Source organism: Engraulis encrasicolus, chromosome 6 (assembly GCF_034702125.1).
Source record: "Engraulis encrasicolus isolate BLACKSEA-1 chromosome 6, IST_EnEncr_1.0, whole genome shotgun sequence".
Taxonomy (NCBI): Eukaryota; Metazoa; Chordata; class Actinopteri; order Clupeiformes; family Engraulidae; genus Engraulis; species Engraulis encrasicolus.
In genome coordinates, this window is record NC_085862.1 from 14,689,759 (window position 1) to 14,713,734 (window position 23,976).

The 23,976-nt window shown below is 43.5% G+C and overlaps 2 protein-coding genes across 7 annotated transcripts; both read right to left on the reverse strand.

The window, feature by feature from the left end:
* Positions 1–4,405: 4,405 nt before the first annotated feature.
* On the reverse strand, positions 4,406–10,079 carry LOC134450550 (polymeric immunoglobulin receptor-like). The gene is made up of 5 exons (XM_063200388.1): positions 10,064–10,079; positions 8,986–9,312; positions 7,974–8,333; positions 7,513–7,622; positions 4,406–4,491 (listed from the first exon to the last, which is right to left on the reverse strand). The coding sequence occupies exons 1-4, from the start codon at positions 10,077–10,079 to the stop codon at positions 7,522–7,524; spliced, it is 804 nt and encodes a 267-aa protein (XP_063056458.1). The 3' UTR covers positions 4,406–4,491; positions 7,513–7,521.
* A 679-nt stretch (positions 10,080–10,758) lies between these two features.
* LOC134450762 (interferon-induced protein 44-like) lies at positions 10,759–23,496 on the reverse strand. 6 transcript variants are annotated; one of them, XM_063200739.1, is made up of 9 exons: positions 23,404–23,496; positions 22,530–22,770; positions 22,202–22,253; positions 21,746–21,959; positions 20,366–20,405; positions 13,782–13,894; positions 12,761–12,932; positions 12,453–12,550; positions 10,759–11,849 (listed from the first exon to the last, which is right to left on the reverse strand). In XM_063200739.1, exons 2-9 carry the CDS (start codon positions 22,747–22,749, stop codon positions 11,682–11,684), a joined length of 1,077 nt encoding a protein of 358 aa, XP_063056809.1. In that variant the 5' UTR covers positions 22,750–22,770; positions 23,404–23,496; the 3' UTR covers positions 10,759–11,681. The 6 variants fall into 6 exon arrangements, with proteins under 6 accessions (XP_063056809.1, XP_063056810.1, XP_063056808.1 ...); XM_063200740.1 differs by lacking the exon at positions 23,404–23,496 and adding an exon at positions 23,335–23,396 and having other exon boundaries at positions 21,755–21,959; XM_063200738.1 differs by lacking the exon at positions 23,404–23,496 and adding an exon at positions 23,335–23,396.
* Between the last annotated feature and the right edge of the window lie 480 nt (positions 23,497–23,976).

The window sequence follows — 23,976 nt, forward strand, 5'->3', positions numbered from 1 at the left end:
TTTTGCCTGTACATCAGGAAGGCATGTTGTTCCCCTCACACGGTTCTCAATTCCCACACACATGGAATATAGGCCTGTTATTACTGTAGCCTACTATTAAAACATCTTCATATACCACATTATGAGGTGTTTTGGTCTTGTCAAAAGCCAAGGCACAGACTCTGACCGATTTGTGAACAATCATTGTCAGTTTATTCTTCAATGTATTGAACAAAACAAGATCTCCAAAATCTTACTGTCTGAATATTACATGTTGGAGATATCCAAACCAAGTAGCCTACTACAGCATAGGCCTAATGGAAGGATGCATGAATTTAACAGTAAACATAATGATAAGGTCCGTGTATCATCCGATCATTCAATCATTCCATTCAATCTGGCAAACGGAAAACGAAATAATGACTCCATATTTTGTTTTCCCGTTTTTCCATATGGCCAAAAAATAGGGAGTTATGTTGATTTTCCTTTTCCCAACTCAAAACAGAACAAGTAATAAACGAGAAAACCAAAACGAAATAACAACTCTAATTTACGATTATTGGTCTCATTTCTCGCGGTGCTTTTCTATTGCTCGCCTAAGTAAGACACGATAGTGCACAAGTGGCTGCCAAACGCGTTGCTTTACGCATTTCCCCGAGGCCTATAATCAGCCTGCTGATGCGCCTACTCCACAGAACATCTTTCTGTTCTACTGGTAGCCCCTTATGTCGGTGCCTGTGGGTGGTAAAGATAGCCTAACTCCTTTACGCACTGTGTCCGGTCCAGTATGTCCCCATAGGCTAACTACATTAATAATTGTGACTATTCAATGTGCTAAGGCTCCTTCCACTAGATCATTTTATTATTACAGGTGGAATGAAGTTTTGACCATTGGTGCGTGAATCGGAAGAAACTTTTCTTCAACTGCTTGGTACCGTCCTATTCCTGGGAACTGCCAGCGAGGTCTCCTCCACAGTTTAGGCGTATCTGGTTGCTATTTCTGCATGCCACATCAGCATTAGGCTACTACTTAAGCTACTGTAGGCGAACATTTGTGAAAGGTGCTAGGCGTCTCCATCCGACCGACCTCTAGGCTACCTCTATCTGTCATAACACCATGGAACACCTCCCTGGTTTTGGATGCGTTACGCATGGCCCCATTTAAACGTGGACCTGAAGTGTCTTTCCATTAAGATGATAGGCTACTATCCCTCGCTCTGACCACTACCCTACCCTACCAAGCGAGTCGGGTGAGTTACAGGTTACATGTGCTGTCTGTCAACCCAGACTGCGCGCAATTTGCCCCAAATGGCACCATGGTCAACTTGCATCTCGTCAACTTGTATCAGGGAGGTGTTCCGTGTTATGACAGACAGAGATAGCCTAGAGGTCGGTCGGATGGAGACGTCTAGCACCTTTCACAAATGTTCGCTAGTTGCTTAAATAGTATCCTAATGCTGATGTGGCATGCAGAAATAGCAACCAGATACGCCTAAACTGTGGAGGAGACCTCGGCAGTTCACAGAAATCAGTAGACGGTACCACGCAGTTGAAGAAAAGTTTCTTCCGATTCACGCACCAATGGTCAAAACTTCATTCCACCTGTAATAATAAAATAATCTAGTGGAAGGAGCCTTAGCCCATTGAATAGTCACAATTATTAATATAGTTAGCCTATTGGGTAGACATAGCCTAGGACCGGACACAGTACAGTGCGTAAAGGAGTTAGGCTATCTTTACCACACACAGGCACCGACATAAGGGGCTACCAGTAGGGCAGAAAGATTTTCTGTGGAGTAGGAGCATCAGCAGGCTGATTATAGGCCTCGGGGAAATGCGTAAAGCAGCGCGTTTGGCAGCCACTTGTGCACTATCGTGTCTTACTTAGGCGAGCAATAGAAAACACCGCGGGAAATCGGACCAATAATCGTAAATTAGAGCTGTTATTGCGTTTTGGTTTTCTCGTTTATTACTTGTTCTGTTTTGAGTTGGGAAAAGGAAAATCAACACAAATCCTCATTTTTTGACCATATGGAAAAACGGGAAAACAAAATATGGAGCCGTTATTTCGTATTCCGTTTGCCAGATTGAATGGAATAATTGAATGATCGGATGATACACGGACCTGATAACCATCAAGATACATCCTAATCACAAGAACAGCAGTTGGAGCGAGCCGAACACAAGTAGTCAGTAGACACAGAGATAGAAAAAACAAAGCAAGTTTAAATTGCAGACAGATGACAAGAACGGGTCTGTAAAAGACTCTGGTGTTTAAAGGTGAACTGTGTAGGATGGTGGTCATAGTAGGTATTGCAACTATGCTGCTCATTGAAAATGTGCTGCCTATTGCCAAATGGAATATAAACTGATATTTATTTTATTATGGGCAGTCATGGGTGAGCGGTTAGGGCGTCAGACTTGCATCCCAGAGGTTGCTGGTTCGACTCCCAACCCGCCAGGTTGGTGGGGGGAGTAATCAACCAGTGCTCTCCCCCATCCTCCTCCATGACTGAGGTACCCTGAGCATGGTACCGTCCCACCGCACTGCTCCCCATGGGGCGCCACTGAGGGCTGCCCCCTTGCACGGGTGAGGCATAAATGCAATTTTGTTGTGTGCAGTGTGCAGTGTTCACTTGTGTGCTGTGGAGTGCTGTGTCACAATGACAATGGGAGTTGGGGTTTCCCAATGGCCTTTCACTTTTTTCACTTTTTTTTTTACTATTGACCAAATACGTTGAATTACAGCAAGTTTTGCAGCTAAAAATGTCTAACTCTAGAAATTCAAAATGGCGGACATGGAGGATCCACCTTTTCCCCTGTCATAATAAATGCTTTGATGGTGGTGCTAAGTATTCGTGAAAGAGAATGGGCAGCATGAATCCCAGAAGGAAACTGCTAAAAACATTACACGGTGCACCTCTAAGTTCCAAGTTCTTTAGGCCTACATTCATAACACAACTGATAAAATAATTATCACTGACCACAATATATATTATTTCAAACTAACACTGTGAAGGAGGTAGATTTCCAATAGTTACACACAAACCAGATTCCAAAAAAGTTGGGACACTTGGTACGTTGTAAATAAGATTTTTTTTTATGCTATAATTTTTTGAGGAAAATATGAGCTTATTTAATCAGTTGATCTCTTATTTATGGATTAAATGTTTTGAAAAGGCAGTATTCTGTTTTTATTCACAAAATACCAAGTTTCCCAACTTTTATGGAATCCGTTTTTGTGTTTTATGTAGTCACTTTGTATAGATTTGAGACCACTAAATTAACGTTATCAACCAACGTGCAAACATTCAAATCCTCTGTGTTATGTATATCACAGGAGAATAATAAAGTAGCCTCGTATATACTGTGCTTGGCTTAACCTAAATACAAGGGCCAACACAGGAGCCAACACATTAACGCTTTCCGCAATAACGAGTATAAACTTTAAGGGAATATTCACTCTTTTAAAGTATTTTTTTACTTTTCCCCGAATGTATTATGATAGGATAGTGAAGTTGTGACAGGAAATTAGCCGGGAGTGAGAGATGGGGAGGGCTCTGCAAATGACTTCAGGCCGTAATCGAACCTAGTTTGCCAGTGTAGCAGTCGAGTGCCCAGCTGATTGAGCCATGGTAGGGCCACAGGGAATAGTCTTTACCGATTCATCTCTGCCAGGAGAAGAAACAAGAGGATTGATAAAGCTACACATTACACAGGCGATTATGCTGCTAATATATTAATTCACCTTTAGGAAAGTCTGATACATAATAGCCTATACACTAGGGCTATTCAAATGGCAGCCCTGGGGCCAGATGCGGCCCTTGGACAGCAAGGTTCTGGCCCCCCACAAGAATCATTTTTTTGGAATTTAGAGATAAAAGTATGGGCTCTGTTATCATGCTTAAACGGGACACAGGACGTTAAAATGCAGGAAATTGCATCTAAGAAATGCAACATTTTCTTCGGGAGCACACCCAGACCCTCCACTTCAATGAAGTCTCCCATATTTTTTTCATTGACAGTCGGCAACCATAATACATACGTATAGTTCGGCCCCTTTACTGGGAGGAATTTGAAAAAATGGCCCTCATTGAAATATAATTGAATATCCCTGCTATACACAATAGCCAGCACGAGAAAGACACTGTTTACTGTAAAATCTGCTGTCATAAGGAAACCAGTGGTTTTACTCAGTGGTGGGCACAGATAGGATTAATTTCTGCTCATGCGAAACTCAGGTGGGGTGGACTGAAGTCAACTGAAGCGGTTCTTGTAAATGCAACAGGAAGACCACTGCAATGCAATGTACCATGTAGCCTACCACATTGTGTGTACGTTTACATCTGAAGGCCCTGCTCTCACACTCCCCCAGCACAGCACAGGAAACATCTAAATTTAAACACTGTTTCGATATGTGACTTACCACAATGCGTCTTCACTGCCACAACAGTACATATCAAGTACATCAGTGCCACAGGTATTTTCAACAGGATCAGCAATGAGAGAAACCTGTTAAAGAGTATTGAGATTTGAGATGATAATGTCTGATGGGCAGGGGTGGAAAGTAACTAATTACATGTACTCAAGTTACTGTAATTGAGTACTTTTTAGAGTAACTTGTAATTTTCTGAGTAGTTCTTGAAAGGTGTAACTTTTACTTTTACTCAAGTACATTTTGACCTATGTAACTGTACTTAGTTACATTTGAATCCCCTCAAGTTACTGAGTAAAAAAATATTGATGGCGAAAATTTTAAATTCGGGAACTTCCTGGCCTTGCCAAAGAACGTGAATCTAATGTTCTTTGGCCTTGCCTGAAAAGTATAGTCTTGCCCTATGCGCGCCCTTTTCCCCTCGTCTCATTTGGAGCATCGCTGTGCGTTGTCACCAAAGAAACTCAACAGAAGAACAATCTCTCGGGGGGAAATGCATTGGCCACGGTGTAGAACGGGGGCGTTGCCTGAGGACACGAGTGGATGGAAAATAACTCCCTTGCGCATGGTCATTGGTCAGTGGGTGCGATGGATACAATTTTCGTACTCCCTTGCACATGGTCAGTGGGGGCGACACCATGATGGACAGACATTCACGCTGTCCTATGACCTGTTCCAGTGAATAACATTTCCGTACTCCCCTCGCCATAATTTCGTACTACGCTGTTATGACGTGAGTAAGCCCTCTTGTCTCAAGCCTCTTTGGTTGTCACCATCAAGTCTACTAGTCGAGACTAGGGATGTAGTCGAGACCACTTAGTCCGAGACCAAGACATTACTAAGACCCGGGGGTATCGAGATCAAGACCAAAACCAATACACACCGGTCGAGACAGAGACCAAATCGAGACCAAGACCAAGACCAAAAACCGAAGATCAAGACCGGTCTCGAGCGCTACAACACTAGTCGAGACCATGGAGGAGGGAAGCACCTGATGAAGAGGATACTACCACAGGTTCAACTTCTGGTGGTGAAAACCCTTGGCCTAATTTGGACCAATTATTTATTTTCAAACGCACGAGTGGAAATAGCTCAGCAGGGTTGCTCTATAGGCTACGGGCAAAGAGGGCAAGACTTTCAGCTGAGAACTTTGAAAATCAGCTCCTGCTGAAAATGAACAAAAGCTTTGTGAAGTTTTAGATTATGGTTTTGTTATTGTTACAGCCGCCATGTTTTCAGTTGCGTCGGTCTGTCTGTCTGTTTGTTTGACAACTCATGACTTTATGAACGGATTTGGATGAGACTTAGTTTTTCAAAATGACCCAAGTGATTCAATTCTTTTGGTGATCCGGATCACCAACCTGAACCAGGACTTTTTAAAAGATTCATCACCATTCCATTACACTGTACAAATCTAAAACAAAAAAAAGTGTAACATAGTTAAATGTTCTAAAAAACGCTTCCTTTGCGGTGGTCTGCATTCTTGGAGTGCATTTCTAGTTAAAAGCTGTATTTTGATTTTTTTGGAATATTCATAAAAAAAACTTTAGTGCTGAATTTGATTCATGACTCATCCTTTTTTTTGCATTAAACAACTGAAAGTAACTAGTAACTTTTACTCTCAAATTACATTGTAAATGAAGTAATTTGTACTTTTACTTGAGTACATTTATAGATGGGTAATTGTACTTTTACTCTGAGTACAATTTAAGCAAAGTAAAGGTACTTTTACTCAATTACATTTTTTCTGTACTCTTTCCACCTCTGCTGATTAGTTACCAACCCCTTTGCGCAGGTCCTCTGTTATAACCTTACTGTCACCAAAATAGTAATGGCTATGGTTACTTAACCCTGTGAAACCTGAACCATGAAAGCAATGAGAGAAAATTCTATTTTTTTGGAATTTGCTTCAATATTGGTCCCTTATAAGAAATGTAAAAAAAAAATCAAAATTTTGTTAAGGTCACTGAGATATTTAATGCATCATATATGATGCATCAGGCTTTAAAGGAATGAAAATTCCAATTTCATGACCATTGAAAAATGACTTTTAATGCATTTACAATTTTTTTTTATTTAAAAAAGTTGTCAGACAATTTAATTTGAGGATTATCTTTAAATATTTAGTGAGATCCTGCCATTTTTTTAAGCCTATCCTTGTTTTAGCAGGACCATATTTTACATTTCCCACAGCCTGGTTGGGTAATTTTTTAAAATCTATGTAAAAACATAGCTGATCGAATGCTTAACAACCTATTTATGAGTGTAATATAGATCATTATTCATTTTTGATGTGTAATTTAAATATATGGGTCCATTACTACAATTGGACCATTTCCAAATTCACTTCAATGCATTTTTTACAAGATCGTAATTGTTGATGTTTTTGAGATCTATTTTTTTGTGTCAGCTTGGAGAGGGCTTTGAATTTGATGCATCAAATGTGATGCGTCCGGCGCGATAGGGTTAACTCCTTTGCGCAGAGCCTCTGTTATAACCAAATTGCTTTGGCTTTGTCCAGAGGCGCATAGCAGCAACTTTTGGGCCCTATGTTCAATCAACTCCAATTGACACACACCCATATCTATATACATGGGGCCCAAGTGATTCAGTCACACTTTGCCCACTCTAAACGACACCCCTGTCTTAATCTATTGCTTAAGGCTCTCAGTAATGTCATAGCAATGTTGTTATGATGTAGTTTTTTCAGCAAATACTGTATAGGCCCACCGGTGACCCCATCTGCATAAAGAGGCTACAGAAAAAAAAACATATAATAGGCCCTTCACATGTGGCTAGGGGGTTGGGGATTTCATTTTTAATATGTACTGTAGCTATATATTTTTTACATGTGGCTATAACTGCTGCGGCCATTGTTTGTGCATCATTGAAACACAGTCCTGTTGTGAAACTGTTCTCCCTGGGACCATCAAAATGTACCATTTTTAAAATGCATCAGGTGGTCATCAGAGTCAAAATGTACTCATTTTCAAAACATACCTTCTAAATTAGATGATTATTTACAGTATATGTAATCAGACATTGAGACTAAATCAATGGGTAACACTACAATAAAAACATTTGGCCACGATACTGACCTGTGCTCTTCATTCTCTGCGTGTGCTTGTAAAGACCCATTGGAATAAACTGTCGTAGGAGTGTATTGATTCATTTCTGGCTGACTTGTTTTTTGAAGCGCCGCTGTGGTCTGATGGGGAGGTGTTGTTTTCAATGCTAAGAGTACATTAAATATAACATTAAATCAGATGTTCACATGAGTACTATTATTCTTACTGACATTTATGATCAAATGGTGGGATATTGTGCGTAGAACCTTAACGCGCACCGCACCACCAATGGAACGTTGTAATAGTCATTGAAAAAAGTTTACTACCACTGTACTCCACCACTATGGTAGTGCACAGGGCATTTTAGTAATACTGTACATTACGACTTGGTCATTGCCATTCTGGTAACAGCTGATTTATAACAGGGGTAGTGTCTTAATTAATCAGTCCATCATACCGACACAGACACTGAACGTAAGAGTAGGACCAACCTGTTGTCTGACCTTGTAAAGTTTGAGGTTGAGGTTGAGGTTTCTCTGTACCCTGCCTGGATAGGCCCACAGACACATAGACGGGGAGCTGTGTATCCCTCCCGGCGCACCAGTACCACCCGGCGTCACTGGCCCGCAGGTCCCTGATGGTGACGGTCAACACGCCAGTGTGCGTGTCTGTGTCTAAGGAGTATTTGGACAGCTTGGAGGTGCGGCCGGCGGTCAAACAAACAACCGTCCCGCTGCGGCACCATTTCTTCTCTCCTCTCTGCAGACGACCGCTGAACACACACCTCACCTGCACCAGGCCCCCCACAGGCCCAGAAAACACACTCCCCTCCGACTGCAGCTCCGGAGGACCTGGGGAGCATACAAACGCACCCACACACACACATGCACGCACGTGCACACACACAGTCAGTTTGTATATCTCATTTTGCAGATGGTAAAGGAATCAGTATAAAGCATTAGAACAATATCTAATTTTATACATTGTATGTAAATCAAATAGTTGTGTATATGAAAAGAAAAAACCCTCAAATGAGTAGATGATTGAGACGTGATATGGTAGTCACCTGGTATGACTGTGTTGGTCAGGTAGGCTTCCTGGTTGTCACCTGGTATGACTGTAATAGTCAGGTAAGCTTCAAGATAGTCACCTGGTATGACTGTAATAGTCAGGTAAGCTTCAAGATAGTCACCTGGTATGACTGTAATAGTCAGGTATGCTTTATGGTAGTAGTCACCTGACTGTGATAGTAAGCGTTATGGTAGTAGTCACCTGGTATGACTGTAATAGTCATGTAAGCTTCAAGATTGTCACCTGGTATGACTGTAATAGTCAGGTAAGCTTTGTGGTGTTATGCTTCATGATTGTCACCTGATATGATTGTAATAGTCAGGTATGTGCTACGGTAGTAGTCACCTGGTATGACTGTAATAGTCATGTAAGCTTCAAGATAGTCACCTGATATGATTGTAATAGTCAGGTGTGTGGTATGGTAGTAGTCACCTGGTATGACTGTGATAGTCAGGTGTGCTTTGTGGTCCAGAGCAGTAGGGATGTGTGCAGCGCACCAGTAGACGCCAGAGTCTGCATCCTGCAGGTTCCTCATGGTCACAGTGAAGACATGCTGAATGACATCATCATTAATGGACAGCTTCATGTTGGGAGTCGACGGGCTCTTGGTGTTGATCAAGATGCTGCAGGAGTCCCAGGTGTATCCCCTGCACCAGTACTTCAGCAGAGGGGCGTGCTGCTCCTCGTAATGGCACGGTACGGTTACTGAGCCTCCCCTCTGCACGTACAGATTACGGAGAGTCCTGACGCACTCCAGCGCTGCACAAAGACACATCCGTTTATTCACGAGTTATTAGTTGTGAGCAGGGGCATAGCATCATATTTTGGGTACTATTCAGTGAAACCAAGACTTTTTCAACAATTCTTTCATATAATGTACAGTACATGTAACATTTTACATTAAGAAAAACATTAGTGCAAGATAATTTCACTATATACACTTTGTTACAGTACAGGCTACTTTTCTGTAATATAAATAATATTTTTTGTTGCCATATGTAAAACAAGTGTAACCCGTTGGTAGTCACAGTAGATTAAAATGACCTGGTTCAATATTTACATCATTAAGTCATTGTAAAGCATTTCATAAAATTCATTCAAATATTACATACACAATAACAAAAACATATGGATAATAATACATATAAAATAGAAGAAAAAGTATTCCATCCAATAAAGCATTAGGGAAAATGATCTGAATGTTATCATTGTATCATTGAGGTTTTTTTATTTATTTATTTTTATTTCAGACAACAGAAAAATATCTACTTGTTTTTTCTTTCAACCCAGCCCCTCTTTTAACTCACTCTGGAAGTTGATGAATAGACAGACCCACAGGTATAATTCAATCATCATGACGACTGTCATCTAAATGTGGACCTTCTGCCTGAGGTAGTGGTGTTGCCTTGTGTCTCTCAAGCTTGAGATCATGTGAGTGGTCTGGAAAATGCAACATTTGCATACAGGAAAGCGTATATGGTGTGTGTGGTGTGAACATGCCTCAGCTTACTTGTGTCTCTGGCCATGCCGCAGTGGAAACTGAAACAATAGCAGATGCATAGGGGACTTTCTCAGTCTTCAGGCTTCCTGTGGAGGTGTTTTTATATATACTGTACCTATATGGAGACATTACACCACGTACCTTCACAAGAACTAAATGAGGGTTAGCAAAATGTTCACTATATTACCTTTATTATAGTTGCATATTGTAAATGTTCTATTCAGGCTAAAGACAGTTTGTTTTTTTATGATCAAATGGATAAATAGACAAACATTGCCATGTTTCTCAAGACATTGTGTCATCTTTTCTGAAATCATTGTGTTGATTTAGATAGAATTCTTTTTTGTGCTTTTATTATTTATTATTTTTTGAGATTGGCCTGAATAAAGTGACAGGAAACGAGTGCAGGGGAGAGAGAGATGGGGAAGGATCAGCAAAGGACCTCAGACCTGAAACAAACCCGGGTCGCAGGCGTAGCAGCAGGCCAGTGCCCAGCCGTGTGAACCCCACGGCTGGGCCAGATGGAATTCATGTTTAAATATTCTTAAAGGAAATTTGCCTGTTGTTTACATTTTAAGTGTAAAATGTAGAAGAATGCAGAAACAAAATGAGTACAAAGTTGGGACGTGTGCGTGTGCGTGTGTACAGTCTGTACTCATGTTAATTGAGGAGCAAAAGAAGAATCAGACATACCTTTTTCCCAAAACATTTTAATCAGAATAAAAAAAATAGAAAACATATGTTGAGACTTCTTAAACAACAGTCAGTTATTGAAATTAAACTAAAAGATAAGAGGCATTTTCCCCACAGCTGAATGCTTATATGACCATAGAAAAGGTCTCCATGGAAACACAGCTGCCAAGACACACAGGTGAGTCACGCCTCTCTGGGGTCAGCTAAGATATCAGCATTTGTGTTTTTTTTATTTGTTAGTTTCTTCACACACGCACACACACATACACGCACACGCACACACACACGCACACGCACACGCACACACACGCACGCACGCACGCACACACATACACACATACACACAAACAGGTGATGTTGTGCCTTGTTTTGTTCTGTAGTAGCTGTCTATTTGAAGGTTGCTGCTGCTGGAAATTCAAATCCATTTAGACTTTTAATGACCCATAAATCCACAGTTATGGAAATTAACAGAACCTGGATCAGTCATGAGAAAGAAAAATGCATCCTTATGGATGCAGAACATTTTGAAAATTATCATTTTGATTTGTCAGTGAGGTGAATTTTTATGATAATCAATCTTTGAAGGTGATATTTGTGACACAATTTGTGGGTAGTCTGGGCCAGCAGACCTTCACCATGTCACCACAACTACATATACAGCTTCTAAATTCCTGTAGTTGCTCTTGTGTTGAAGACAAAATGGCGGCCTCTACTGGTGACCAAGGTTACTGTTGTCTTAGAACCCCAGGTATGATGCTATGGCAACTGTTGTCTTAGAATGCTTTAGATTTCCTCAACCTCCACAGTGCTAAAGATGAGATGGAGCTATGGCTACGATTGTCTATGGTTCTTAGGAGAAACCCTACAGTTCTTAGAACCCCAGATCCCTAAGCTCCGCTGTCACAGGTGAGATGGACCTCTCTGCTTGCTTGGTTTACTCAGCGTGTTCTCTGAGGTGGAGGTCCACATACTGCAAGATGAGCTGCAGTGCTTGGAGCAGCAGGGTGTCTGTGTGCAGCTCTGGGTCCAGCTCCTCAAAGTAGTTCTTCACCGGCACCATGGAGGACATGGGCATGCCCAGTACAGCGCTGGCCCTCTGCATCTACACGCACGCACGCACGCACACACACACACACATTAAAAACACACACATAAGTCTACTTGATACCCGAAAGTACAGCACTGGTCCGCTCCATCTAGAAACACTTGCACGCACGCACGCACACACACACACACCAATACACATATATTAAAAAACACACACATAAGTCTACTTGATACCCAGAAGAACAGCACTGGTCCGCTCCATCTAGAAATGCACGCACGCACGCACACACACACACAATAAACCCACACATAAGTCTATGTGGTCCACAAAGGCACACATGAGCATGTGTTTGGATTGGCTAAAGCTATATCTGCTGACATGGTTTACATTACAGTTCTTCAAGTTTAAGATGTACAGACACTTAGAAAAAATGTTTTAAACTTTATTTATGATAGGACAGTGAAGGTGGAGACAGGAAGCGAGTGGGTAGAGAGAGACGGGGAAGGGCCGGCAAAGGACCCGGGCCGGGAATCGAACCCGGGTCAGCCGCATGGTAGACGAGTGCCCTATAAGCCCCCACAAGATGAACCTACGCACTTCCTGACATCAGGGCACAGCCGCCTACAATACTGATCCTGTCACTTGTTTAGGCCTTACCACATTTTTTAAAGGCGTGCTCCTGTACACCTGAGACATGTCGGTTGTGTTGACGTACACCTTGTCCACGTGTGTTACCAGTGCCACCTGGTGTACACCTGTGGCAAACACAGACAACACAAAAACAGATTTCATTTAATTGAATTCAAAATATCAAGTACAAAACACATACTAAAACAGAAGTGGGATTTGAAACACACACACACACACACACACACACACACACACACACACACACACACACACACACACACACACACACACACACACACACACACACACACACAAACACACACACACACACACACCTAGAGCGCTAACGTGCTCTCTGAGCTGCTGGAGTGTGGAGGTCATGGATTTGGAGTAGGTGGATATCTCGGCGGCGTTGACCACATACGCCACACAGTGCACCCTGTTGGCCAAGCAGGGCTCCTTCACATAGCCTGCTGTGTCAGACCCCACGGGACTCAAGGCACTGAACTAGAGAGAGAGAGAGAGAGAGAGAGAGAGAGAGCGAGAGAGAGCGAAAGAGAGAGAGAGAGCGCGAGAGAGAGGGAGGGAGAGAGAGAGCGAGAGAGGGAGAGAGAGGGAGAGAGAGAGAGAGGGAGAGAGAGAGAGAGAGAGGACAAGTTAGACACCTGGGTGTCCCGGCAGGACAGTGTAATGATGTCCTGAGACAGCAGCTGGTTGTCCTGGGACAACTACAAGGTGTACCAGGACAGAAACTACAGCTGGGTGTCCCGGGACAGTGTACTGATGTGATATCCTGAGACAGTAGATGAGTGTTCAGGGACGGTGTCCTCGTTTCCCAGGCCAGCCGCTGGCTGTGTCAGCAACTAGGTGTCCTGTGCAGCAACCAGGTGTCCTGTGCAGCAATTACTGTAGGTGTCAATTGGGTGCAGCAATTGGGTGTCCCGTGACAGCAGCTGGGTGCCCTGGTACAGTGTCCTGGTACCCTGGTGTCCTGTGACAATATCTGGATGCTCCTATCCTGACACCAATTGTCTCACACCTAGTACTTCCAGTATCATCAACAGGACATAATCATCAATCAATCATCTAGCACTCATCTAGTGGGGTGGGGCAGTCGTGGCCCAGTGGTTAAGGAGATGGGCTTTAGATCAGAGGGTTGCAGGTTTGAATCCCACCCTTCACTCCTTATCTCACTCCATGGCTGAAGTGCCCTTGAGCAAGTCACGTAAACCCAAACACTGCTCCAGGGGCTGTACCCAACAATATCCTGTACTTCAAATAACTGTAAGTCGCTTTGGATAAAAAGCATCAGCTAAGTGTAATGTAATGTAATCTATTCCGCGGTTGCCTAGTTACCGTGTGTCCGTCTGGAACGTGGCCTTTGATGACAGCTAGCGTGTCGTGCAGCGTGAGGCCGCCGCCCTCTCCCAGCCCCGCCATGTCAGACAGGACCACAGCCAGACTCTCACCTCCTCTCTCACCTCCTCTCTCCCCGCTGCTGTGCAACCTGTACGACTGCAACTGAAAAGGGCAAACAAGAAGCCATGAGTACATTACATACAGTAGAATACCTCTCCGGCATTACACAAGACAACTCCCCTCTCCCCTTCTCTCTCCTCCTCCTCTCTCCCCTCCCACCACCTCCTCTCTCCCCTTCTCTCTCCTCCTCCTCCTCTCATCTCCTCCTCTCTCCCCTCCCTCCACCTCCTCTGTCCTACTCCTCTCTCCCCTCCCTCCACCTCCTCTGTCCTACTCCTCTCTCACCTCCTCCTCTCTCCCCTCCCTCCACCCCCTCTCTCATCTCCTCCTCTCCCATCTCCTCCTCTCATCTCCTCCTCTCTCCCCTCCCTCCACCTCCTCCCTCCACCTCCTCTGTCCTCCTCCTCTCTCACCTCCTCTCTCTCCTCCCTCCACCACCTCTGTCCTCCCTCCACCTCCTCTGTCCTCCTCCTCTCTCCCCTTCTCCCTCCTCCTCCTCTCTCCCCCCTCCACCTCCTCTGTCCTACTCCTCCCTCCACCTCCTCTCTCCCCCCTCCACCACCTCTGTCCTCCCTCCATCTCCTCTCTCACCTCCTCTCTCCCCGCTGCTGAGCAGCTTATACAACTGCAACTGAAGAGGTCAAACAAGAGGCCATGAGTACATTACATACGGTAGAATACCTCTCTGGTGTTACACAAGAAAACATGTCATTTTCTAAAAACTAAACATTGACAAGCAGTGATCGGCAACTTGGATTCAGCTGTCACAATGCAGTGCCAAATTTCCTTTGAGGCAAGGAAGAACAAACACATTGATGAGCTCCCTTTTATTTTTAAATGTATTTTTGTATGACAGGACCGTATGAGAGGAGACAGGAAACAGTTGTGAGAGAGAGATGGGGTAGGGCTGGGAAATGACCCCGGCCGGACTCGAACGGAGGTCCCCCATGGTCAATGTAAGCCCAAATGTGGGGGGCTTAGCACGCTGCACCACAGCGCCCCCGATGAACTCCCTTTTAATACATTTTTATATATTTTTTATTCTAGGTCCGTGATTGCTAGAAACATTACAATAATAAATATGGATGAAAATGGAAGCTCATCCATGTGGGGTTCTTCCTGACCCTCCATCGGTGTGCGGTTCTTCCTTGTCTTAGCTGAACATAACATTTTGACCCTGCACACGGCTAAAAGAAATTGGATGTGTGTGAGATCTGACTGGAATTGATGTGCTCATCTTTGAAACCTTCTTAGAGACTTCACTGGGATTGGTGTGATCATCTCCGCTACTTCCTGAGAGACCTGACAGAAATTGTTTTGGTCATCTCCGCTACCTTCTTAGAGACCTGACTGGGATTGTCGTGTTCACCTCCGCTACCTTCTTAGTGAAGCTGGTGGAGGAGCCGGCTGGGGGGCCCACCATGGCCCGGTTCAGGACGCGTCCGTACAACACCGACTGCACGGAGCTGATGAAGCTGGACTTGCCTGCTCCCACCGGACCCACCAACAGAACCCGGGCAGCTGGCACCGAGCCACAGGCGGGCTTGTAGGAGCGAACGGACTCCAGCAGAGCTGTCCTGGTCCTGATGATGAGGAATATAATAAAAAGGTAGAGTATGTACTGCACATTTTCAAACATCATCTCACTGTATACTCGACCTTCAAAGAAAAGATTTTTAAAAAGAAGGAACAAAAAATGTCAATACATGTCAATAGAGGCTATCCTTCCACTACAGGCCATCTGCTCCTGGGATGGCAGATCATTTTTAATCACCACATTGGAGAACAGAAGAGCAGCATATTACAAAGAGAAAAGGAAACTCACTCATCAGACCAGTTCACCTGTCTCCATGGAGTTTCATTCAAGAAGTCCCAGGCTGGCAGACGAAAGGAGAGGATTATTTATGAGATTTATAGCCTACTGTGTATAACCTTTTAAACGTTTGGAGGTAATTAGGTGAAAATAAAAATAGCCTATTGACTGTTTACAAACAACTTCTCACGGATAACATAATCTAGTGTATCAGTTCAAGTGCAAAGAGGACCTAAATTAACTGACCAACTTTTTTGTTGGATGGTCAATATCATAATTGCTTTCAGTCCAATACACTGGGCTACAACACCCATTCATTGTGAACACATGAAAAAACAAACGAACAAACAAACAAAACCAATACTCTACTTAGTTGGCCTACTTTCATTTTTCGCTCTCTCTTTTTGAACTGCCACCAATTCGGCTCGCCGAGGCCGGGCAGCCTTACTCTCAGCAGCCGCATCTGAAGGGGTTGCAGCAGGAACAGCCGCAAACGCGAAGCCACCAATGGCCTTGGCCTCAGCAGCCCCGTCTGATGAGCCAGAGGCAGCAGGAAAACCACCAAAGGAGAAGCCAGTTTTCTGTCCTTTCTCTCCCATCATGTTTAGCCTTTATCTACACACCTTCAGCCAAATGCCAGAAAGAAGAGTCAAGAAAAGACCAGGACGCTGGAACCTAAACTCTAATAGGCTACAAACAGCAAGCATTTTGTAGGTTACAATGTTTCAAAATACGGATAAGAGACATTAACTTTGAGTGTCTTTCATGTAGAAAAACGAAACGTAGCCTATGACAATTCGACTAAACTTGCTGCACGGTCCGTGCACATTGATTGCAACTTCTCTTACAGGTTATATTGCCATGAATCGATAAATCGAATATTTTTGAAGAATTGCTGAAAAATGTCGTGGGTTTGCAAACCTCACATAGGTTCTTCCTGTCACGGCGACGGGTAGCAAATCACACAAAATAAATCCATAAAAAGGTTACAAAAACGCAACAAAAGTAGGATAGGCCTAGTAGGTTAGCCTACCCATCATGATGACTCTACAGCAACTTTGCACTAGGTGAAACAACGGATGGGATTTCTACGATATACTAATCCACATCCGCATCGATCGTTAGACTATTGAACCACTAATGTCAAATACAATGCAAATGGCACCTACCGTGCGACGGTAATAGCCTACCATTGCATACGATACATGGAATAAAAATGACAACACCGCTTTACTCACATAAAGTTGACAATCCAGAAGTATCTGCGCTCTGCAGTTATTGTTTCGGTTTCACTAAAGTCATGCGGAGAAATGAAACTCATCCAAAGTCCTCCCCGTAGTTTCTCAACGGGGGCTCTCCAGCCCCTCGGGGGCGTTGGGAAATATACAGCTGTGGTGGTGCTTAGTTACCATTGGGAGGCAAATTTCACAACCATTCATTCCCATCATAAGGTAGTTGAAATGTTCCTGTTGTGGTAGATGAGGGTGAGACATTACACTGTCCTGTGCCCTCTCATATGCCTAGACAGACCAAATGTTGTCTTCAAGTCATGTTAGGCCTAGCCTACTATATATTCATGGAGTATGTGGGCAAACTATAAAAGACATCTGAAATGATCTGGTGGGCCACATAAAATGTCTCTGCATGTTAGATTTGGCTCCCAGGCCTGAGTCTGACGTCTCTGGCCTTGTGACTCCCACCATCAGCCTATTGTCATTGTCATGCCTAGTTGTAATGTGTAGGCTAGGCCTAAATACTAGATCCAGACCATAAACTTAACTTTTTATTTATTTATTTTGAAATAATTTTTTGGGTCTTTTTCGTCTTTATTTGATAGGACAGTGTGAGTGGTGGAAGGAAGCGAATTGGGAGAGACGGGGAGGGGTTGGCAAAGGACCCGGGCTGGGAATCGAATCCAGGTCAGCCGCATGGCAGCAGAGTGCCCTACCGGTTGGCCACAGCAGGGCCCATAAACTTAACTTAACCCCTCTTCTGCCAGGTAGAAATATTTCCAAAATTGTTTCAGTTGTTCAAAAAGTTGCAACAGGATGAAAAGTAGTTCTGAATGTCTTCTGCCCTCCATGGGCTGAAACAATGTACGTATACCATTAATGTATGTAGGCCCAGGGCCGGACTAAGATGGCCTAAGCAAATTATGCGACAAATGTGTCATAATTATGAGCTAGGAATTGCGCATAACATGTCTACCAACTCTACTCAACACAATTGGATGAATTTTCCAATATTGCCTCTGATCATAATTCTGCCATTTTTCACTTTTGGCCAATCAGGGGGCCCCTGGAAGGTGGTGGCCCCTAGGCCGCAGCCGTATCTAGCCTGTGCGTTAGTCCGGCCCTGTGTAGGCCTACCATACAGTATGTACAGTATGAGATGTGATATGATGTATCATTTGTATTGCATACCAACGATTACTGTGGCTGCAGTAGCCAACAATGCCACCTGCTTACAGGAATGGTTGTCTTTGGAGCAGTGGAGCTGGTAGTGACTATTATGAATATCAGGCAGAAATCTGAGGAAGCCTGCACGGTTGACATGCCATCTCCTGCCAACGAATAAATATGCTCAATAAGCTCCTTTTTGTAAATGGACCTTGGGTTCCATAAAATGCGCTATAAAATGTTATTATTATTATTATTATTATTAATATTTATTTTGATAAGAAAAGGACAAACTCAGAGGAGTGTGCAAAAGCCACTTTTTTTTGTTCACCTGAGAATGTGCCCAAAGTCCAGCTACACAGTTGAGGCATGCCCACAGCCTCCGAACCTTCAGTTGAGATATGACCAACGCCCTTCTATGGTCTATGGAATTTCCCAACAAGCTTGGCAGGAGGATCCTGCTGCTATAAATGTCCTCTTCAAAGCAGTTTGTTGTCCCAAAGGGAATTTGCAGTAGTCGGGGAGGAACGGTAGCTTACCATGCCCCCCCCCCCCCCACCCCCCACAACAAAACGCCATATGACTTTTTTTTAATCTTCAAGATGTCCTGAATAAGAATTTGAGTGGTAACAGTAATATAACTCACTCCCACTATACTTTTTCACATCATATTGTATATGACCCCAGAATGCTCAATGCATTCTAGTAGTACACTGCCAAGACCTCTAGAGCCATGATGCAATTGGTTATCATAGCTTATGATATACCATATGAAAGCTTGTAGTCTGTAGCAGTGTTAATTTCGTCAACCATGACTATGACTAAAATATTTCGTCAATGCCCTTTTTTGATTTTCGTCATTTAGACTAAGACTAAGACTAAATTGGGAAGGCAATGACTAAAATATGACTAAGACTAAAATTGATTTTCGTCATTGTGACTAAGACTAAGACTAAATTTTAAAAAGCTGACGAAATTAACACTGGTATTAAATAAAATAGAGAAAAAGAGAACCAGTGTGTGAAGACGTTTTATTCTGTACAGTGTGATTATGTTAAAAAGAGAAGCAGTGTGCGGAGAAGGTTTATTCTCTACAGTCAATGATATATGTTAAAAGTGTGTGGAGAAGTTCTGTAATGTACAGTGTTGACTAAAATGACGAAAATGACTAAAAATTGACTAAGACTAAAATTGATTTTCGTCATTTAGACTAAGACTAAGACTAAATTAGGAAGGCAATGACTAAAATATGACTAAGACTAAAATTGATTTTCGTCATTGTGACTAAGACTAAGACTAAATCAAAAAAAGCTGACAAAATTAACACTGGTCTGTAGTATACATATATTATATGGTATTTGGTGTACCTTTTGCATAGCAACGGTTGCTAGGCAAAGCATCTTCCTTAGCAACCACCATCAGTGATACAGTTCCTCTGCGATTACATTGTGCTATGATGTCTGGATCTAGACCATTTTTCCAAGGTTCAACATGACTTGTTTGAACCTCCAAGATGTCCCTAATAAGAATTTGAATGGTAACAGTAATATAACTCATTCCTACTATACTCTTGTACATCATATTGAACATGACCCCAGTATGCTCTATACGTTTTAGTTCTATGTCGTAGTTAACTGCCAAGGCCACTACAGCCATTTTGCAGTTGGTTATCATAGTTTGTTATATACAATATGAAACCTTGGAGTGTGTAATTTATGAATATTGTCATATTCTTGGTGTACCTATAACATTTGGGAAAATATACTTGGTTTAGTGGTATGATGTCTGAGAGCTCTTTTTTTCCCCTCGATTCTTTAAATGACTAATTCTTACATATATAAAGACCTTAAAAGGAAATATATTAACAATTTGGAAAAGCCTACCCTAAAAACCCTAAATGTGATGTTTGTAAGCACTAACTACTGGAAATATTGACAATGTTGCAATCTGTACTGTCTGTGTCACCGTTACAGTCCGTGCAAGTTGGTGCACAAGACCATAAGACCCCAATAGAAGGAAACCAATTGAATCATAAATAAAGTTTATTGAACATTTGGGGAAAGGTATAGTCCAAGGCGGAAAGTTCATTTACTGCTACTGCCACTGTCTGTGCTTGACCAATCACTTTCAATTTCACTCTCACTGCTACCATCACAGTGGACTTTACAGTGACACAGTGATACAGCCGCCCTCTCCCAGCCCCGCCATGTCAGACAGGACCACAGCCAGACTCTCATCTCCTCTCTCACCTCCTCTCTCCCCGCTGCTGTGCAACCTGTACGACTGCAACTGAAGAGGGCAAACAAGAAGCCATGAGTACATTACATACAGTAGAAATACCTCTCCGGCATTACACAAGACAACTCCTCTCTCCCCTTCTCTCTCCTCCTCCTCTCTCCCCTCCCTCCACCTCCTCTCTCCTACTCCTCTCTCATTTCCTCCTCTCTCTCCTCCCTCCACCTCCTCTGTCCTCCTCCTCTCTCCCCTCCCTCCACCTCCTCTGTCCTACTCCTCTCTCACCTCCTCTCTCATCTCCTCCTCTCTCATCTCCTCCTCTCTCCCCTCCCTCCACCCCCTCTCTCACCTCCTCTCCCATCTCCTCCTCTCCCATCTCCTCCTCTCTCACCCTCCCTCCACCACCTCTGTCCTCCCTCCACCTCCTCTGTCCACCTCCTCTCTCTCCTCCTCTCTCACCCTCCCTCCACCACCTCTGTCCTCCCTCCACCTCCTCTGTCCACCTCCTCTCTCACCTCCTCTCTCACCTCCTCTCTCCCCCCTCCACCACCTCTGTCCTCCCTCCACCTCCTCCCTCCACCTCCTCCCTCCACCTCCTCCCTCCACCTCCTCTCTCACCTCCTCTCGCCCGCTGCTGAGCAGCTTATACAACTGCAACTGAAGAGGTCAAACAAGAGGCCATGAGTACATTACATACAGTAGAATACCTCTCTGGTGTTACACAAGAAAACGTGTCACTTTCTAAAAACTAAACATTGACAAGCAGTGATCGGCAACTTGGATTCAGCTGTCACAATGCAGTGCCAAATTTCCTTTGAGGCAAGGAAGAACAACACATTGATGAGCTCCCTTTTATTTTTAAATGTATTTTTGTATGACAGGACAGTATGAGAGGAGACAGGAAACAGTTGTGAGAGAGAGATGGGGTAGGGCTGGGAAATGACCCCGGCCGGACTCGAACGGAGGTCCCCCATGGTCAATGTAAGCCCAAATGTGGGGGGCTTAGCACGCTGCACCACAGCGCCCCCGATGAGCTCCCTTTTAATACATTTTTATATTTGTTTTATTCTAGGTCCGTGATTGCTAGAAACATTACAATAATAAATATGGATGAAAATGGAAGCTCATCCATGTGGGGTTCTTCCTGACCCTCCATCGGTGTGCGGTTCTTCCTTGTCTTAGCTGAACTTCACATTTTGACCCTGCACACGGCTAAAAGAAATTGGATGTGTGTGAGATCTGACTGGAATTGATGTGCTCATCTTTGAAACCTTCTTAGAGACTTCACTGGGATTGGTGTGATCATCTCCGCTACTTCCTGAGAGACCTGACAGAAATTGTTTTGGTCATCTCCGCTACCTTCTTAGAGACCTGACTGGGATTGTCGTGTTCACCTCCGCTACCTTCTTAGTGAAGCTGGTGGAGGAGCCGGCTGGGGGGCCCACCATGGCCCGGTTCAGGACGCGTCCGTACAACACCGACTGCACGGAGCTGATGAAGCTGGACTTGCCTGCTCCCACCGGACCCACCAACAGAACCCGGGCAGCTGGCACCGAGCCACAGGCGGGCTTGTAGGAGCGAACGGACTCCAGCAGAGCTGTCCTGGTCCTGATGATGAGGAATATAATAAAAAGGTAGAGTATGTACTGCACATTTTCAAACATCATCTCACTGTATACTCGACCTTCAAAGAAAAGATTTTTAAAAAGAAGGAACAAAAAATGTCAATACATGTCAATAGAGGCTATCCTTCCACTACAGGCCATCTGCTCCTGGGATGGCAGATCATTTTTAATCACCACATTGGAGAACAGAAGAGCAGCATATTACAAAGAGAAAAGGAAACTCACTCATCAGACCAGTTCACCTGTCTCCATGGAGTTTCATTCAAGAAGTCCCAGGCTGGCAGACGAAAAGAGATGATTATTTATGAGATTTATAGCCTACTGTGTATAACCTTTTAAACGTTTGGAGGTAATTAGGTGAAAATAACATAATCTAGTGTATCAGTTCAAGTGCAAAGAGGACCTAAATTAACTGACCAACTTTTTTGTTGGATGGTCAATATCATAATTGCTTTCAGTCCAATACACTGGGCTACAACACCCATTCATTGTGAACACATGAAAAAACAAACGAACAAACAAACAAAACCAATACTCTACTTAGTTGGCCTACTTTCATTTTTCGCTCTCTCTTTTTGAATTGCCATCAATTCGGCTCGCCGAGGCCGGGCAGCCTTGCTCTCAGCAGCCGCATCTGAAGGGGTTGCAGCAGGAACAGCCGCAAACGCGAAGCCACCAATGGCCTTGGCCTCAGCAGCCCCGTCTGATGAGCCAGAGGCAGCAGGAAGACCACCAAAGGTGAAGCCAGTTTTCTGTCCTTTCTCTCCCATCATGTTTAGCCTTTATCTACACACCTTCAGCCAAATGCCAGAAAGAAGAGTCAAGAAAAGACCAGGACGCTGGAACCTAAACTCTAATAGGCTACAAACAGCAAGCATTTTGTAGGTTACAATGTTTCAAAATACGGATAAGAGACATTAACTTTGAGTGTCTTTCATGTAGAAAAACGAAACGTAGCCTATGACAATTCGACTAAACTTGCTGCACGGTCCGTGCACATTGATTGCAGGTTATAGCCTATTGATTGCAACTTCTCTTACAGGTTATATTTCCATGAATCGATTAATCGAATATTTTTGAAGAATTGCTGAAAAATGTCGTGGGTTTGCAAACCTCACATAGGTTCTTCCTATCACGGCGACGGGTAGCAAATCACACAAAATAAATCCATAAAAAGGTTACAAAAACGCAACAAAAGTAGGATAGGCCTAGTAGGTTAGCCTACCCATCATGATGACTCTACAGCAACTTTGCACTAGGTGAAACAACGGATGGGATTTCTACGATATACTAACTAATCCACATCCGCATCGATCGTTAGACTATTGAATGTCAAATACAATGCAAATGGCACCTACCGTGCGACGGTAATAGCCTACCATTGCATACGATACATGGAATAAAAATGACAACACCGCTTTACTCACATAAAGTTGACAATCCAGAAGTATCTGCGCTCTGCAGTTATTGTTTCGGTTTCACTAAAGTCATGCGGAGAAATGAAACTCATCCAAAGTCCAAAGTAGTTTCTCAACGGGGGCTCTCCAGCCCCTCGGGGGCGTTGGGAAATATACAGCTGTGGTGGTGCTTAGTTACCATTGGGAGGCAAATTTCACAACCATTCATTCCCATCATAAGGTAGTTGAAATGTTCCTGTTGTGGTAGATGAGGGTGAGACATTACACTGTCCTGTGCCCTCTCATATGCCTAGACAGACCAAATGTTGTCTTCAAGTCATGTTAGGCCTAGCCTACTATATATTCATGGAGTATGTGGGCAAACTATAAAAGACATCTGAAATGATCTGGTGGGCCACATAAAATGTCTCTGCATGTTAGATTTGGCTCCCAGGCCTGAGTCTGACGTCTCTGGCCTTGTGACTCCCACCATCAGCCTATTGTCATTGTCATGCCTAGTTGTAATGTGTAGGCTAGGCCTAAATACTAGATCCAGACCATAAACTTGACTTTTTATTTATTTATTTTAAAATACATTTTTTT

Bases quoted from the DNA above. Each gene is read 5' to 3' on its own strand.
- LOC134450550 (XM_063200388.1), bottom strand. The intron at 8,334-8,985 runs GTGACTACTACC...TATGCTCCCCAG, and splicing joins GACTATCACAGTCATACCAG to GTCCTCCGGAGCTGCAGTCG. The intron at 7,623-7,973 runs GTTGGTCCTACT...CCTCCCCATCAG, and splicing joins TTTACAAGGTCAGACAACAG to ACCACAGCGGCGCTTCAAAA.
- LOC134450762 (XM_063200735.1), bottom strand. From the start codon at position 16,319: ATGATGGGAGAGAAAGGACAGAAAACTGGCTTCTCCTTTGGTGGTTTT. The intron at 15,488-15,729 runs GTGAGTTTCCTT...CCTCATCATCAG, and splicing joins CAGGTGAACTGGTCTGATGA to GACCAGGACAGCTCTGCTGG. The intron at 12,551-12,760 runs GTGTGTGTGTGT...TGTTTGCCACAG, and splicing joins AGAGCACGTTAGCGCTCTAG to GTGTACACCAGGTGGCACTG.